Source organism: Erpetoichthys calabaricus, chromosome 3 (assembly GCF_900747795.2).
Source record: "Erpetoichthys calabaricus chromosome 3, fErpCal1.3, whole genome shotgun sequence".
Lineage (NCBI taxonomy): Eukaryota > Metazoa > Chordata > Cladistia > Polypteriformes > Polypteridae > Erpetoichthys > Erpetoichthys calabaricus.
In genome coordinates, this window is record NC_041396.2 from 48,338,119 (window position 1) to 48,357,473 (window position 19,355).

Sequence of the window (19,355 nt, forward strand, 5' to 3'; positions counted from 1 at the left end):
GTCTCCCAGTCCCTGCTGCTGAAAAACATCCCCACAGCATGATGCTGCCACCACCATGCTTCACTGTAGGGATGGTATTGGCCTGGTGATGAGCAGTGCCTGGTTTCCTCCAAACATGACGCCTGGCATTCACACCAAAGAGTTCAGTCTTTGTCTCATCAGACCAGAGAATTTTCTTTCTCATGGTCTGAGAGTCCTTCAGGTGCCTTTTGGCAAACTCCAGGCGGGCTGCCATGTGCCTTTTACTAAGAAGTGGCTTCCGTCTGTCCACTCTACCATACAGGCCTGATTGGTGGATTGCTGCAGAGATGGTTGTCCTTCTGGAAGGTTCTCCTCTCTCCACAGAGGACCTCTGGAGCTCTGACAGAGTGACCATCAGGTTCTTGGTCACCTCCCTGACTAAGGCCCTTCTCCCCTGATCGCTCAGTTTAGATGGCCGGCCAGCTCTAGGAAGAGTCCTGGTGGTTTCGAACTTCTTCCACTTACGGATGATGGAGGCCACTGTTCTCATTGGGACCTTCAAAGCAGCAGAAATTTTTCTGTAACCTTCTCTAGATTTGTGCCTTGAGACAATTCCTTTGACTTCATGCTTGGTTTGGGCTCTGACATGAACTGTCAACTGTGGGACCTTATATAGACAGGTGTGTGCCTTTCCAAATCATGTCCAATCAACTGAATTTACCACAGGTGGACTCCAATTAAGCTGCAGAAACATCTCAAGGATGATCAGGGGAAACAGAATGTACACTGAGCTCAATTTTGAGCTTCATATGGCAAAGCCTGTGAATACTTATTATGTGCTTTCTCAATTTTTTTATTTTTAATAAATTTGCAAAAATCTCAAGTAAACTTTTTTCACGTTGTCATTATGGGGTGTTGTGTGTAGAATTCTGAGGGGAAAAAAATGAATTTAATCCATTTTGGAATAAGGCTGTAACATAACAAAATGTGGAAAAAGTGATGCGCTGTGAATACTTTCCGGATGCACTGTAAATGCCCAAGTCAAAACTTTCCCACAAACATTACACTGTGGAACTCACCTTTGACCTCATTTGGTTCTCCCTGTGGGACATTGCTACCTCTATCCATATACTGTATCTTGAAAATATTGAGTATAGTCTGTGGTAGGCTGGCGCCCTGCCCAGGGATTTGTTCCTGCCTTGCGCCTTGTGTTGGCTGGGATTGGCTCCAGCAGATCCTTGTGACCTTGTGTTAGGATATAAGCGGGTTGGATAATGGATGGATGGATGGATATTGAGTATAGTTATTTGATCCGTATCTCTATGATTTTGCAAGAACTGCTGTATGATTTTATATCACTTGCCAACTAAACCTATCAACTCTACTCTGTCTTCACAGCATCCTGTTTGCTGACATTGTTGGATTTACTCAACTGTCCTCCACTTGCAGTGCTCAAGAACTGGTCAAGCTTCTGAATGAACTCTTTGCTCGCTTTGATAAATTGGCAGCAGTAAGTTACAGGGAACTTACTCCACTTAACAAATTTTGCAGTTGAATAGTATTTCTCCATCCAGAACTTATTATTTAAAATTTGTAGGTGTCATTGTGATGGAGTGTTTAGCACCACTGCCTCACTGTTAGAAACTTCTGACAATGACATTTCATAAACTCTGTAATCTCCTTGTGGGTTTTCTCCAAGTAACCCAGCTTTATTGTTCAATCCAAATGAAAATTATGATGGGTTAATCAGTCCCTAGCATGGATTCGTGCATGGTTATGCCAAGTGATTGAGTAGTATGCCATCCTTGGTTACTTCCAGCCTAACATACTGTTTGCTGTTGGGGAAGGCTGTTGCTGCTGCTGAAAAAGGGTTAACATGTTTAAAATACAACACACATGGGATCTTGGTTAAGATTTGAACTCTGATGTGTTCTTAATGGAGTCTGCACATCTTTCCTGTTTCTGAGTGGATCCTCTGTGGGTCTATTGCAAAATTCCACAAGCCTCGAACAACCAAAGTTTTCTTTCTTTCTTGCTTTCTTTCTTTCTTGCTTGCTTTCTTTCTTTCTTTCGTTCTGTTTGACTGTCTGTCAGACATTGTCTGGATATTCGATTAGCTTTGGTTATATCTATCCAACAGTGTATTATCATTTCATTCTTCACATAGTGCTCACATTGATTCTGAGTCCCTTAGAAATCACTGAGAAATATCGTTTAGAAGTTGAATGTGAGGCTGCAGAGCAGCATTAATGGAATATTCTTTTAAAAATTAAATGGTTAGAAAATGTATTTGTGGAGAATTTGCTTATATGTTGTTCCATGTCCAAGTCAGAAGGAGCATCACTGGTTATTACAAAGAAATTTAAACAATGTTCACTATATTAAAGGATATTAAATTTATAACCAGTTCAACAGTAGGACTTTGTCTTCAGTATCAAGAATATTTCTATAGCACACTGTGTACAGTAGGAAGGATAGTCATTTGACTATTCTTCTACAAGCACTCTGGCTTGTTCTGTAACTGGATCACTAAATGCACACTGTTTTCTTACATGAAAAATTCTTGATAAAACCACATACCTGAAAATTTTACTTGCTTTATACATATTTGAGCTGCTGTGTTGATGCTGTTATTTCACTGCCATATGTGTCACCTCAGTCCCCAATCTTATACAATCTTTTCCTTGCTAAATGTTTTCCAAAAATGGTATATGTTTTTGATGTGAAATTATGTAATAGTTCACAGACTTGCAAAGATTTCTTTTGATACACACTCGCTTGTAGCTTGTAAAGGACTCTTATTAGTGGGTAGTTGCACACAAAAATCTTTTCTTGATACCTTTGTTCTTTCTTTTTCAGAAATATCACCAGCTGCGTATCAAAATCCTTGGGGATTGTTACTATTGCATTTGTGGTCTACCTGACTACCGGGATGACCATGCTGCATGTTCCATTATGATGGGGTTGGCCATGGTTGAGGCTATATCGTGAGTATTCCCTTTGTAATCCACTTTGAATATGAGTTGTTAATGCCCCTCATTTTTCTTTCTCACTTTTCAGGTAGTCTTTCTCCCATGTATCAAACAATTTATATACATCTAAATAGATTCAGTGTGTTACTTTGTAAACCTTTAGAAAAAGTGAAATTTTAATTTTGCATTATTAATGAAGATGGGATTTTACTGTATCATGACAAATAATAAATTGTGAATTTACAAACAGAAGGATTGTGAGGGTCTGGTATAAGCAATTTTTTGACGAGTTTTATACAAAGCTGTAATGTTGGAATTTTAAGGTCATATTTACAGTTAAAGTTTTCTAACATGAATACAAATGAATGATTCTCAAACTCTCAAAACTGAATAACACATGGATATTAGTGTATTATTATTTAATTTAAAATAACAATATATACAATGGGATAACTGAGTAATGAATTAACACTAAATTTAAAAAATGTACTTTAGATACAAATGTGTATATGTGAAGAGTGATTTTAAATTCATGTTTCAATTGTTAGCCACATTCTAAAAGTTCATTGTAAGCAAATAATAATTTTGATAGAGGACATGTGAAAACCAGTTGATTATATTGTGACCAATAGGGGTGGGGTGTGTTACAGCTCCTCAAAACTTACACTCAACTCCCCGGTTCAAATTAAAAGTTTATTATAATAAATTACCTTAACAAAAGACTTCTTCGTAAAAATAACCACACCACAAGTACCACTCTCATCTTTCCTTTTCCTCCACTCCTCCCAGGCAAGCTTTGTCCTCTTCCACCCAACTCTAGCTCATGTGGATGAAGCATATCAGCTTCCTTTATACTGGACCTGGAAGTTGTGGAAAATGCTCCAACCCGACACACACAGGCAGACACAGAATGTCATAAAACACACACGTTTTATTTGTGCAACTCACAATAACACCAACGATACGTGCACCAACCACCAACTCAGTCCTTTAGACTCTTCTTCTTCTCTATCGCCTCTAACTCCTCCCAGGCAAGCTCTCGTTCACTTCCACCTGACTCTGGCTCCCTTGCTGAGTGAGGCGGCCTCTTTTATACTTCCTCTGGATGTGCTCCAGGTGCTTCCTAATCTTCTCCCAACAGCACTTCCTGGTGTGGTGGAAGTGCTGCTCTTGCACCCAGAAGCACTCCGGGCATACCTGGATTCTTCTTCCGGCAGCACTTCCTGGTGTGGTGGAAGCGCTGCGTTCCAGGGCTCCATAACTATCCAGGCACCCCCTGGCGGTGACCACGGACCCCAACTGGGATGAGCTTCCAAGCTCTGCTCCTGCGGTCCCCACGCAGACCAGTGCGGCTGCCCTCTTGTGGCCCGGGGAAGGTATTGCTCCTCTCACAGCCCCTCCAGGTGACCTGGCTGGGCAGGACCTCCAGCCATCTGCCACAAAGTACAAACATCACATTGCATCCAGGAAGCACTTCCAGGTCAGGTGAAAGCTCTCTGTGACAAGATAGCCTGCCTCCAGCAGCTTCCCCTAGCGACAGCCATAGACCCCAACAGGGTTGCCCATGAAAACTACAACTCTTTTGCAGCCCTGCGGGTATCCAAACAAGAAGCATACCAGAGAGATGTTGCCGCCCAGTGAACTGGGGGAGCATATGGCCGTGGAAACAGTTTTCCTTTGTCCATCCATTATAATGGCCTCCCAACTGGGAAAGGTACAACTAGGCAACATTGTCAGGATGACCGTTCATCCATACCCTTTGTGGTGGAGATGCCAGCCAACCCATGTTGTCTATTATAATATGCTACAATACATAATTTTGACTTAGTGGCAAAATAAAGCAATTGTTATAATTAAACACAATATAAGAGAGCGATAAGAAAGAACCTGATTATGGAACATTAAAAAAGATTTCTTCAATCTTGATTTAATTGCTGAAATGGTGTCTAATTTTGTTAGGGTTACGTAGATCAGTCCAAGGCATGGATACCCAATAGCTTATGGCTGTACTTCCTATACTAGTTTTATTTATTATACAGATTTTAAAGAAGCCTGCATGTTGGGTTTGCAGAGTATGCAATTGATCATAGACACTAGTAAGGCAAGATTTGGCCTAAACCATTTATGACTTTATACGTGGGAAGGAAAAGTTTTAAATCATCTGTGAATTTAATGAGTAGTCATTGGAGTGTTTTAAGATTTGGTGTTATACGGGCATACTTCTATGTTCTTGTTATGATGCCTACTAGCATAATGTAAATTATCTATAGAATATCAAGTTTACGATTCAAACAGCTTGGCAATTATGCATTACAATAGTCACTTCTGCTTGAGACAGATGAAGTTGTGTTGTTACAGTTTTTTTTAAATATTAGAAACAAAAGGTAAATTGGAAATTTTTCTATAATTCTTAAGAACATTTGGATTAGTCCAGCAATGACTAATTGGAGAAATCTTGAACGATGCTATTTATGAATGAGATATTGTTTGTCTGCGGTGGGTTGGCACTCTACCCGGGATTGGTTCCTGCCTTGTGCCCTGTGTTAGCTGGGATTGGCTCCAGCCTCCATATGTTCGGATTCAGCATGTTGGAAATTGGATGGATGGATGGATATTGATTGTGTGTAGTAATGACAATGCAACTCTTGTTTTTCAGCAAGATGGTAGGAATTGGGTCAGAAAGATGGGTAGCAGTTCATTTTGGAAATCAAAGAACTGTTCTGTTATCAAATAAAATTTAGCAAAGCAACAGGCAGACAGGGAAATTATGTGATGCTGCTAGATTTGGTATTTGTCTACTTGTGTCATCTAGTATATTATTAAAGACACTCTTAAAGAAGTTGCTGCTGAATTTAAATGGAATTCAATCAGTCGTTTCAAATTTCTTATTGGCCAAGTTCTGAATAAATCTATAAATCTGGAAAGGAAACCAGAGCAAGTACATGTAGACTCACAAACATGCAACTTTTCTTATCTCCATTTACACACTAATTTACTGTATATTATTTTTATATATCAGCAAGCAGTAGAATCACAACATACAGAGTAAAAGAAATGAGATACAGGAGATTAGGATATTTCATATTCAAAGTAGCTCAATTGAACCGTAAAATAATGTATTGCATATTTACAGTATAAGAGAGCATTCTCTTTTTCTCTCTTTTTCACAATATTTTACATAGTTCACTTGTAATGCACATGAATAATTGAGCCATTTCGGAGATGATAAAATTTAACCTGACCACGATTTTGATTTATTGGAGGGTTCAGATTCCTGCAATTGCACTAACCTTTTTAGTATTTTTGTTTGTAGAATATTTCATTGAGGTGCAATTGATTCACAAATTGTTATCAACTGTTTGATTTATGTTAATTTTTTTAAATTTGTTATATGTTCCCTATAGGACAAAAAAAACAATTTGAGTGTTTACAAGTACAAATAACAGCTGAAATAAAGCATTTGTGTATTTCCCACTGAACATGGCTAAGTTATGTGTATCATTTATAGATATGTACGCGAGAAGACGAAAACAGAAGTGGATATGCGTGTGGGAGTTCATACTGGAACTGTGCTGGGAGGAGTCCTCGGCCAAAAACGATGGCAGTATGATGTCTGGTCAACTGATGTTACAGTTGCAAATAAAATGGAGGCAGGGGGACTGCCAGGGTAATTGCTCCTCTTCTCTACTATAAATCATGTTTGTAGAAATTTTCTTTTATGTGTGATTGCCTGCAAATGTATACTTTAAGTCTTATGCTTGGTTAATTTCAGCTTCAAATAACTTTACTTCTTTAATTACATTTTGCTTTACATTTTGCTTTGCACATTTTTTCATAACAATCTTAGACTTACAATCAACTAAATATAAATGATACTATATTATAGATGTACATCTACTGCAAACTAATAGTACTTTACATTGTAGAGTCTATTCCTAAAGAGTTGTGGAAAATATTGCAATCAAAACCTTATTGCTTAGTTCAGCTTTTGTAATTGAAATCCATTTATGGCATTTATTTAACTTCTTCCTCTGTGTATTAATATTGATTGGAATAAAAATTAAAAGCTCATCTATACTGAAAATGGTATATATCCATCCAGCAAAAACAAATATGTCTGCCACATTGTAATTAATATAAAATTTTTAAAATTATTGTTTGAAATAAAATACGTAAATATTAAATGAAAATCTCACCAAAGATGTAAAGAATATGATAATTGCAGTAGCATTTCTTTTGAAAGCATCTGAAGAAGCTTAGGTCTGTATAACGTCTGTGCTCAGGTCATTTTGTCAGATGTCAAACCACCATGTAAACTTGGTTGTGCATTAAATATGCAAACACTGATTTACCCAAAAAGGAAGGTCTTGGTCCAATTTAAAATGGACTCTCCCATAATTTTTAGAAACTGTGTATGTGAAATTCAGATGCTTTTATCGTGTCAGTTTTTCCCCACTGCACATGGTCTGTTGGTCATCTTGTAAGTGAGAAGCAAGCTCACCCTAAAAAACAGTTAAACATAAATTGCAAGTATGTGTCTCAGAGACAGAAAAAGTGCAATGTAATGAATAAATGGCTCATTGAAACCTTGTTAAAAAAATATTTTTATAACAACTAAAACAGAAATGTTCTGAAATATCAGAAGATTATAGTGAAGAAATGACAGAAAAAAAATCATACAAAGATCAGAACACTATTACCCAGATTTTATGAGGAATACTAAAGTACTCAGTTTTAGGCACTGCCCATGTGAGCTCTTTATTGAAAGAAGCATATTCTAGTTAAATTATCTTGCCCTGTTTGTATCTGAAACTTACCAAACTACCCCACGATACAATCTAACACAATGAAACCAACCTAAGATTATTGAGGAGTACTGCAGATGTCTGAAAGAAAACAGTTTTTTTTTTAATTTACACTAGGGGGCTTTGCCCCCTGCTCGCTTTGCTCACCAACCCCCGTGTTTGGTTTTCCAGATACAGTACACACTTTTAAGATTTTTTTTTTTCTTTGAATTGTTGTTATTTCATTAGTTTCACTTTTATTTCAGAACTTCGGTAAAAACAATATTTGGAATCTTTCGAGTCCCAACATTCTGAATCTTTTAAATGAGGTCCGTTTAATGACTTTGTACCATAATTCAGCATAGGTTTCTCTGTTTGGTATTTCAGCAAAGACAAAACAATCTACATCATCAGCAGTTAATAATTTTTTTTGCAAAGTAACCAATAAATGCATGTGAGGTAAACCCTGTTTTTGAAATTCTCTGACTTAAACTTCAAAACCTTACAATATTTACATACTTCTGACATATCACCTATATCTATACGTTCGATCTCTATTTGCCTTTTCGTTATTTCTCTGTTTGCGCTAATGTGATGTTTACTTTCTTTGTTTTGACACTTTTGTTTTTTCTGCTTTCATATTCTGTATCTTACTCTGCATGTACTTCGCGCATACGTTTTTTTTTTGAGTCTTTTGAAAGCTCTGCATGTGTTTGGCCTCCTTGTTTTTTAACCTCTTTATGACGTTTTACTTTGTTTTTTACTTTTTGTCTTTTATTCTGACCTCGCTTTGTCCTGCTTTTTTTTTCATTGACACCTGGTCCATGGTGATTATTTTCCCTTTTTTCGAGTGATAATTTCCGTTTGTTTGCGCTACTGCGATCTTTACTTTCTTTTTCTTTTATACTTTCTAATTTTTCTGCTTTCATAATCTCTAACCTGCTCTACATGGGTATAGCGCCAACGTTTTTGAATGTCTTTATGAAGTTCTACTTTGTCTTTTACTCTTTTTCTTTTAATTCTGAGCCCGATTGAATGTGCTTTTTTTTCAGTTCCACTTGTTCTGGGCTGATTATTACTTTCCTTATTTTCTGAATTTGCACCTAGATTATTCTTTTTCTTTTTTGCATGTTTTTCTCTCCCAACGCTTTTGAGTCTCTTTTTTTTCTCCGCACTGCTCTTTCTTCTTCGCTTAGTCGTCGACATTTCATCTGTAACGTATTGTCCTTATACGCTTTATATGCGCTGAGAGCCCTGGATCTGTATGTGCTCAAATCCTGTACACGACTGAGTGTTTTGCTGCCCATGGTCTTATTTGATATTGGTTGTAAGTAGGGTGTGTCTTGCAAGAATCTCATGTTCTGTGTCCCCACGAGATGGTCCTGGGTCAATCTCTTGGCACAAAGTGTCATGTTCAAGGTCTGCTTCTGGGTGCAAGAGCAGCACTTCAAAGACCCGCGAGTCAAAAGAGATTGGCCACAGAGTGTCTCGCGGGTCTTTTATGTGTCTTCCATGATCTTCACGTGAAGATCACATCTTGTCTCCCTAATCTTTCTCTGCCAGGATTTTTTTTTATAATAGAGAGATAGGACTGCTTTTGATGTTAATTAGGTTTCTCTACAGAGCAAAAGAGATGTATTTAATTTGGCCAGATGTGAGCATGTGCATGAGCTTACCTGAAGTAGATTGATACCCCAACCAGTGTTGGTTCCTTGACAGACTACAACCTATTGTGAACATGGACTGGGATAAGCATGTATGACATTGGACGAATAAGGTATTGAAATACTTTATCATGCTTTGTTTGGATCCATTGGTTATGTCATATGGTTTCATATTGAGTAACGTTTAAAAATACAGACTTGTACTGGGATTGAGTATTTTATATATCCTTGAATTGGATTGAGTACCAATAATAAATGGATGGATGCACAGTTATAAGTAATAAGATTTCTAAAAAGTATAAATGTGTACCTGTATAATATGCACATAAAATGTAGATTAAATGTAATGTATAAGGAGCAAAACAAAATGTAAATTACACATCTACCTTTTTGTTGAATTAAAAATCACCTTGAGTTTAAATTATTTTGTTGCTTTCTTTTCTTACAGTCGAGTGCATATTTCTCAGAGTACTTTAGAATGCTTGCACGGTGAATTTGAAGTAGAACCTGGTGAAGGAGGAAAACGCTGTGACTATCTGAAGGAAAAGGGTATTGAAACCTATCTAGTCCTGGTACCAAAGCCTCAGGTCAATAAGAATGGCATCAACGGTGTTGTGAGTATCACTTGATTGTGTTTACAGTTATTGGAAGTCATATGTCTTATATGTGAAATTATTATGTAGGCAAAGCAGGAAAATATATGATTAGACAATTATATGCAAGGCAGGTTATGTATAAATAATCCTATAGCAATAGCGATTGAAAAATATTTTTATTGAAGTAGCAAGAGAAATGCCTTTATGACTGAGACAACAGACATGCTGTGTGTTTGGTGTGTGTGTGTGTGTGTGTGTGTGTGTTTGCCTTTTGATGAACTGGTGCTCTGTCTAGGGTTTGTTCCTGCCCTTCACTTTGTGCTAACTGGGACAGGCCCCAGCACCTGTGACACTCTTCTAGATTAAGCAGGTTTGAAAATGACATGGCATGACACAAGACACTATTTTCATTGTTGTCCGTCTCAGCAATAGTGATCACATTATTTTTTCCCTCTAATAGATAGCTGTTTAAAAAAGGAGATAGAAACAATATCTCTGAATGATTATTTAATAAGAATACAATTCTTATTCTTACAAAATTCTTACAAAAATTTCAGAAAGTATCACAGATATATAAAAGACTCAAATAACCAAGACTTGATAAACTACCTCTAATCATGTCTAGATGTGTCCAGTAATTTTATTTTAGTGAGACTATAGGACTAAAACATTTCTAGTTTTTTAACTTCTTAATATGTAACACACCAACAGGTAATTGTAGAATAAAATTCTGAGGCTGTGTACCTTTCTTGACAGCTACACTTAAAATCAAATGTTTTCTAAGTCTTCTACCCTTGTGTTTTTCATATATAAACAATAAAGTTGGTTTGATTGAGAAGATATATGCATATATAATTTTATCATTGAAATGAAATAAAGGTGTTGGGATACTTGCAAAAATGCCTACCTTATCAATAGCATGTCATAATTATTTATAGCACTACTTGTACCTCTTTAATAAATACATTCTTAAGCACCACATGAAAAAAGCAGTTTTTGGGACACAATGCAAGGTACCAGGTTAGTGTAAAAAAGCGCTAATTTTATAGTCGTTATTTGAAAGCCTTTAAACAAATATGGCACTTTCCCCATAGATATTAATTGAGAATATCCTGTTTTACACATGTAAAATATTGTAGCCTTATGCTTTCTTGGTTTGAAGAATATTGTGAAGTATTAAAAACCCAGATCATACATTTTTCAGTCCATCTTCTGCAGTTGACTGTGCATTTTCCTAGAATGCACATTACTAGTGTGTGTGAATCACTTTCAGTATCCCCTGATCTCATTCTTCTCTTTGCGTTCTAGAAGCTATCACTCACGTCTTCAAATGGGAATTCACCACTACTGATCAACACCAAAGAATGCAATGGAAGTATCAACACAACATGCACCACCCCTGATGAGGGGGAAGGAGAGGAGCTTGATACTAGAGTAAGATACATAAATCCTTTATAAATCCTTGAAGAAAAACAAAAAGATACAATAGATTACTTGTTCCGTTTTTGCAGGTGGTGAATCCTTCATTCCCTAATCCCCGACGAAGGCTGCGTCTTAAAGATCTTGCTGAGAGAGTGATTGATGCTCAGGAAAATGAACAGGAATTAAACAAGCTACTCAATGAGGCACTGCTTGAAAGAGAAACTGTACAAGCGTAAGACAAAAAATTACTTGTTTTTGTATATGTGGGTAAATAATGTGTATAGGACAGGTGCCTTTAAAATGAAAGCACTGGAAAGAGAAGGATGCTCAGGTATAACAAGTAATCAAGATGAATATGTCTTTTTTTTCTAATTGAGGACAACATTCACAATATTCTTACTTCTCTCTTTGGTACATTTTTTCAGTGTAATCCGTCTGTCTTTGTTATTATTTCATATGAAATTTAGTATTGTCTTACTGCTTCACAGAGCAAAAGTAATTACTTTCTACTGACTGAGTGTCTTATTGCTGAATGTTTTCTATGGGAAAAAAGATTTGAAGTCAAAGTTAATATTTTATATTATACTTCCTACTCATTCATACATTTACTCTACTGGAAGCTTCTTCTATTGTTTTCTAGACTGGTGACATATAGCAAAATACTTGCACTCTGTTTTTTCTGCTCTAAATCTACAGGATTTAATGAAAGCCTTCTTGTTGTTTTAATCCATGCTAAAGTTGTATCATTTTTATGTTAGCTGTGCACTTTTAGGGTGAACATTCTGTTCTCATTTTTTTCTTATAGTAAAATATGATGAACCAGTACAGTCTCATTTATTTATGGGATGTGCTTTTTTGTGAATTGTGTTATATGTATATGGTGTGACGTGTAATGTTTATTGGCTATAACATTTCACATTGTATCTGTCATGTCCCTCTTTTTAGGGTGAAAGGGAAACATACACACCGTCTGTCAATGCGATTCATTGAGCCAGAGTTGGAGACACGTTTTTCTGTAGAAAAGGAGAAGCAGAGTGGAGCTGCTTTCAGCTGCTCCTGTGTTGTCCTTTTATTCACTGCTATCATGGAGGCGTTGATAGATCCTATGTATGTCTTTTTTTCTGTTGAGAAAATGTGTAATTTTGATGTGCAGAATTTAAGAGCATTAGATTTTTGATGGTAGGAGCATGAATTGCAATTTTTGAGGTGTACAGCTGTTTTAATGTGCGATGTTTATTGGGATGCTTGTATAAACCTGCCAGCTTTGTGCTTTTTGATCTGTGTATTTTATTATTCAATTTCAGTCTGTTCTCTTTATCTTTACAGACTCATTGCAAACTATGTGACATTTGTTATTGGAGAGATTTTGCTTCTGATTCTTACTATCTGCTCTCTGGCTGCAATTTTCCCACGGGTATATTACATTGTTTCTACAGTTTCATTAGAGATTAAGGAAAATTAGATTTTAAACTAAATTTAAATTAGAAAGATGAAAGAAATTTGTATTATTAAGTAACACGTGCTATGTTTTTCTCTCTTTGTATAAATTCTTAAAAGTTCATATACAACCATTTTTGGTAATAATTGATCAAATAGTATCAGGTGGTTCAGTTTTCATTGCTTTTTTAATATCATTTAACATTCATTTTAAGCAATTCAAAAAGTAGAAAGTTAGGATTTTCAATATTATGTACAATCTTCACAAAGTAAAAAGACAGGGAGGAAAATGAGTCAAAAGTTGTCAAAATATTTAACTGTGCTCTAAACATCACATCATTCATGGCACCCCAGCAAACTAAAACTTTCCTAGCCATCTTAATGAAAATGCATAGAATCCACAGAATCAAATGTAGTGGGCACTTAAAAGTGAGGAAGTAGTAACCAGCTACTGTGCTATCTGCTAAAGTTTTTTAAAATACTTAACAGCACGTTAAAAATACATAAAAGCAGATGTTTTGGGAAAAAAAACCCACAGTATAAACTGAAAAATGATGGTGTCATTTCAGCAATGTTCTTATTTAAACACAAAGTAAAAATATTGTAAAAATAACCAAAATGAAAATATAAAAACTACATTTCTGAAACACAATGCTAAAAAGATCACCCCTACAGGAAAGGCAGAAAAGACAGCCAAAAGTATAAAGAGTAATACAGTAAATTGCAACTGTGGGGAAATAATTTACTGACTGCAGGAGGTCATGAAATGCTTGACATGGTGGGTACTTTGAATATATAACTGATATCATTCTAGCCCTTTATAACTGAAGCCTATACCAAGAGTAGATTTAAAACATATGGAATAAGGATAATTTCCAAGCATGGAGTGGATTGGAGAATTCAGTGAAAGATTGGACATAATGTGTGCAGGTATCTTACTGTTAAAGTACTGCAAACTTTATTAGGTTTATAATAGTAAAACTTGTAGAAGGCTGGAATAGTATCTGACCATCTTTTGCCAAATACATGACAACACGTTAATATTTGTTTATTTCAGACTTTAATGTGATTTTTGTTGACTGACAATATTAGTTCTGTTATGCAAATTTCATTTGTTCAGCTTACACAAGAGACACAATAGTGTTTAAATTATTTTCAAGTAATATGAAATTAATTTAGTAACTATAGGATTAACAATAATAATTTTATTTTCTGATCAGTATAGTATTTGTATGTCTTTTTAAGGTTTTTCCTAAGAAGCTGGTCTCTTTCTCAACTTGGATTGACCGAACACGATGGGCCAGAAATACATGGGCAATGTCAGCAATCTTTATTCTCACCATGGCTGATATTGTTGATATGGTGAGAAGCTGTCTGCTTTTTCCTGTCTTAATCATAACTTATTTTATTTTAAATCTCTCTGCTGTTTGGTATATAGTAGTGTCTTCCAGTGAATTACTAAAATAAATATATTGATGTATACATTTTACGTTTAAGCTTTGTCCAAGTTTTAACATTTTACCTGTCCCTTATACATTTCTTTCATCCATCAATTCTTAAACTGCTTAATTCAGTTTAGATTCTTGGGTAGCCTGAGAAATTCTACCAGTATCCGGTGCTAAGCATTTGTTTATTTTAGTCTCAAGTAAGTGTGCATATAAATTAGTTGCTACTGTGTTATGACAAAGGAGGAATGATGTTATGAAACACCAGATAGTTTCTGTGATGGAAACACTTGAGGTTGTTAGTGTTCACCTCCTATGCAGGTTGATGATGCAGGATCAGGTGTGTAATCATCCCTCCATGGACCTCATTATCACCATTTACATGTCAGTTACTGGCTGTTTCAAAAGCTAAGCATCAATTCTCAGCCTCACACCGCCAACGTTTTAATGATCTGACCAACCCAAGTGCAGACATTTACAGCTATAATCTGAAAGCATCTTTGAGCTCAGCTTGTTGACCTTCTCATAGAAATAAATAAATAACTATTTGAACTTCGTATTACAAAAACACACATCAAGCACCTTCACATGTAAATATAAAGAGGTTAAACATTAATTTTGCTGTCTTTTGTATTGTTATTTCAAAGTAACATACAACGTAATATAAAATTCTCAAACTAGCTTAATCCTTTTCAGGATTTCAGGATGCCAGAATCTGTCCCAGCAGCACTGGACGGAAAGCAGGAAATAGTTATGGACAGGGTGATTGTCTATCATAGGGCCCACTCAATCACGCAGGGGCCAATTTAGAACTTACAGTTAAGCTAACTCGTACATTTTTGGGAATATGCGAGAAAACTCGAATATCTGAAGGAAAACCCACACAGAAAACGGGAGAATGTACAAACTCAAAAATTTAAATCCAAGATGCTGTATCCATTTGACAGTATTTTTACTCGTTATGCCAATTTTTCTCCCTTCCTTAAATGTTTTTTTTGCTTTAAGTGAAACAATGGGTCAGTGATTAGTGATATTGCCTCACAAGTCCAGGGTCCTTGGTTTGAAACTCACACTCTGTTTTTCATGTGGCACTTCCAAGTTAGAATTGTATGGATTTTACTCCAGGGTGTGATGTTTTCCTCCCACATTACCAAAGATGTGTGGGTTTGGTTAATTAATGACTGTTAACTGGATGAGTTAGTAGTTAATTGTTTACTAAAGCTGATGTTGTATGACTTCTGTTTGTAGAATTTGTCAGATTTGCTTACTGCAGTTGCTGATCTTTAAACAACTGAAAATCATTGGGCATGTCAAATTTTGCAGCTTTCATTCTGACTTTCTAGCATAGTCATGCTCATCCCTTTTTCCGCCAGCCAATAGTATGCCACCTAACAGAGAGGGTGCTGCACAAAGGGTTACAGCCACAATCTCTGCCCTTTTTTTCTTTTTCCATTCTGTCATGACACATACAACATGAGACATTTAACAGATAGGCCTCTCATCTGTTTGAGAAATCCAAAACACCCATATTACTTATTTCTTGTTACCTTATTATATGCATTATACTTGCAGATGAGCATTCATTGGTTGTCTGGTGTCATGCACACTCAGCTTGCCCGTGCAGCTCCTTGATTTTGTTGGGGCGAGTTGTGGACTAGATGAAGTGAGTCACTGGGTTTGTTACATTAGGCAAGTGTCCTTCACTGTAGGAGTCCTCCGACTGCCTCCTACTAGCTAAGATTATGTACAGTAAATGAAAACTACAGCTGAAAATCACTAGATAAGTCATCTAACAAGACATGGCCTTAACATTTCTATTTCCTGATCAAGATATTTTGTTGATGTTTAATATATTGTTTTTGGCTGTTTTCTGCATTGTACCCTATAACACTGAATTTGATTAAGCATGTTTGAAAATATTTATTATAACGAATGAAATGAACTCCAGTTTTTCCTAGTAGATTCCAAGCTATTGTAATGGAGGAAGAAAATTTTGCAAACATACAGGAAGCTATGTAATAAATGCCATCTTTGTTTGTAAAACTGATATTAAAATATCAATCTGTTAAGACACTTGAAAGAGTCCTTCATTTTAATGTAAGAAACATTTAATGCTAGGTAATAATGTTTTTGATTTATATGATTACAAAAAGGCTATTAATCTTATGTTTCATTTTTATTATGTATACTTTATCATAGTTGCATATTTTTTATAAATTCTGATTTTCTAAGTCTGAATTTCATTGCAGATAATATTTATACAGGGGTGGCGCAGTGGGTACGCCGCTGCCTTGCAGTAAGGAGACCTGGGTTCACTTCCCGGGTCCTCTCAACGTGAAGTTTGCATGTTCTCCCTGTGTCTGTGTGGGATTCCTCTGGGTACTCCGGTTTCCTCCCACAGTCCAAAGACATGCAGGTTAGGTGCATTGGCGATTCTAAATTGTCCCTAGTGTGTGCTTGTTGTGTGTGTGTGTGCCCTGTGGTGGGTTGGCGCCCTGCCTGGGATTTGTTCCTGCCTTACGCCTTGTGTTGGCTGGGAATGGCTCCAGCAGATCCCCGTGACCCTGTAGTTAGGATATAGCGGGTTGGATAATGGATGGATAATATTTATACAATGCAAATGCAATGTCTATTTGTAGAAAGCTCCAAATTAAGTAAACTGGGATAAAATAATAAGATAAAGAAATTATATTTAAACATGCATCATGTAAACAAATTTCTTTTTTAATTGAATCCTAGGGGTAAACACTTTGTGAAAACAATGCCTAAAATATTTTTAAAATCATTTAATATCTAGTGAGGCTGTAAAACATTTTAATATATTGTATGTTTTTCTTCCTAAAAATGATGATTGTTATCTTTACACATTTTTTCTCCTTGTTTGTAGCTGAGCTGCCCTCAACCACTCCACTCATATGCAAACAAGAACTCAACAACCACTAAGGAAATTGTAGAAGGCTGCGTTGAAAACCCAAAATATTACATCTATATTGCTGTCCTTGCACTCATGGCTACAACTATGCTTGTACAAGTTAGCCACATGGTGAAAATTTCCCTCATGCTTCTCATTACTGGTGCCACAGGGGTTGTCAGCATATACAGCTGGAGTGACAACTTTGACCAGTATGATCAAACTCGCTTTAAACAATTTGCGTAAGTACACAATTCACTGAATTCTAACTGTTAGGGAATGTTTGTAGTTCTGATTGATAATGAACATTTATGCAGATCTTAATGGAAATAACCTGAAACTAACATCTCAGTTAGAACTTGCTGTTTTACTGTAATTCAACTGACATATTTGTATTTGGCTGACTTGGTGATTTTTTAAAATTATTTAAAACATGTTCTTTTACAATTAACTTTAACTCAATAATAACAAAGTAAATATTGCTTAACAAGGAATAGAGAATGCTTGATGCAAATTGAATTTACCAAGTTATAATTCTGCATGTGTCAGTGGTGTTATTTACTGTCAAGTACAATTAGCAGAATTATGATGATGAACATGGAAAGAAATGTCCAGATGTACTCATGATCCATCATTCTAAATATTTATCTACAATGCAAGCATAGCCTTTAGAAGTGAAACAGTTCATTAAACCAGAATTTCCATGTGGCATATCAACAAATTAGCAATGGCATTAGAAGCAATAAGACAGGTACAGTTAAATATAGTCATGCATTCTCCACAGCTCATCATGCTGTTTCAGTAATTTTCAGCATTGTCCAGTTGGTCAAAAATGTGGAGATTAAGGCATTACATCAAAAAGCATTCAGGCAAAAATTACCTGTTTCTTGTATTTAATTCTTCATGGGCAAAAGTACGTTTTTCACATTACTCATTCGTTTTTTTTTTTATTTTAGCCAAGTGCAAGAAAATAAATATATTTTTTGTTTTGCCTTAACCTTTCGCAGGATTATTTAAAGTAAATTCTACATTACTAAAAAGTTCTGTGCAGAAGAAACACAGTCACTGAAACTGTTTTTTTTTATATATACTGTAATGGACATTATATCTTCATGTTCATCTGCAACAGAAAAATTAAGAGCCCATCAGGCTTCCAATACAGCTCTTTGGCAGTGATGACTTCCTCTGTTTCTTATTACAGTCTTGTAACTGACAGTTGTTACTTACTGTATATTGATATACTAACTTCAAGGCCCTTCAAAGCAATTCATCAAAAATTGGATCTGGGCACTGACTTTCTAGCTGTGGAGTGTTTTAGATCATTTTTGTTTAGTTAGTTCTTTTTTAAAGACCTCACATTCTGCTCAGTCAGTTTTTAGTAAAAAATCAGTTCATAGTTGACTCAGTGGCATTAAGCTACTCCAAAATATAACACATCCACCACCACAATTTACAGCAGGTTCTTAGTGAGTTTTGTTCAAATTTTGCATGCGCCTAACATAAATCGGGGTAGTGTGGCTGAAGGACTACAACAATGACAAAGTCTATACAGATGATCTCTAGCAAAAACTTGTACAGTACATCTACAGTATGTTCTGTTTATGAGAGTAGATGCTACTTCATACCTGACATGCCATATAGATTTTTGTTAAATAAACTCTTAAACTATATACCTTAATGTTCACTAGAATAGAATATCTGTTTAGTTCTTCTGATGTTCAAAGTGTCTGCAATATTGTTTGGTCGGCAAGTAGTATGAATTTAATAGATCAGCCAGCTCTTGGTAGACTTTCAGTGACACTAAACAATAAATAACTTGAAATTGCTTGGTACCCATCTCTGAGAATCATGCACATTAGAAATCTGGAAAGTCTGCAAGCTTCAGTACATGACCACTCACTTGTCTGACTAAAACCAAACTACAAAAGATTTCTCATTGTTATGTATAGTTAAGCTTTACATCCTAAGGATTTGTTGATTGTTTTCACATGGTTTGATATACTAGATCTATACAGAAGATTGAATTGTATGTTGATAGAAATGAAAGTGCAAGTGCACTCTATCATTGTTTATTGTTTAGTTGTCTTAATCTACGGATACAATTGGAATAAGAGTCAGATTCCTATATATGTACATGTTTTACAGATGTAGCACTTTTCAGGG

At 35.9% G+C, this 19,355-nt stretch overlaps 1 protein-coding gene across 2 annotated transcripts in view; it reads left to right on the forward strand.

Annotated features, from left to right (window-relative positions):
- Positions 1–19,355, forward strand: part of adcy3a (adenylate cyclase 3a) — a 157,558-nt gene that overhangs the window by 113,351 nt on the left and 24,852 nt on the right. Inside the window, exons 4-13 of one of the 2 annotated variants that reach the window (XM_028796776.2) lie at positions 1,360–1,471; positions 2,821–2,948; positions 6,442–6,600; positions 9,830–9,995; positions 11,286–11,411; positions 11,489–11,631; positions 12,345–12,506; positions 12,726–12,813; positions 14,082–14,198; positions 17,169–17,434. In XM_028796776.2, the coding sequence (XP_028652609.1) occupies positions 1,360–1,471; positions 2,821–2,948; positions 6,442–6,600; positions 9,830–9,995; positions 11,286–11,411; positions 11,489–11,631; positions 12,345–12,506; positions 12,726–12,813; positions 14,082–14,198; positions 17,169–17,434 (1,467 nt within the window). The remainder of the gene's footprint in view (positions 1–1,359; positions 1,472–2,820; positions 2,949–6,441; positions 6,601–9,829; positions 9,996–11,285; positions 11,412–11,488; positions 11,632–12,344; positions 12,507–12,725; positions 12,814–14,081; positions 14,199–17,168; positions 17,435–19,355) is intronic. The other variant, XM_028796777.2, reaches the window with a different exon arrangement.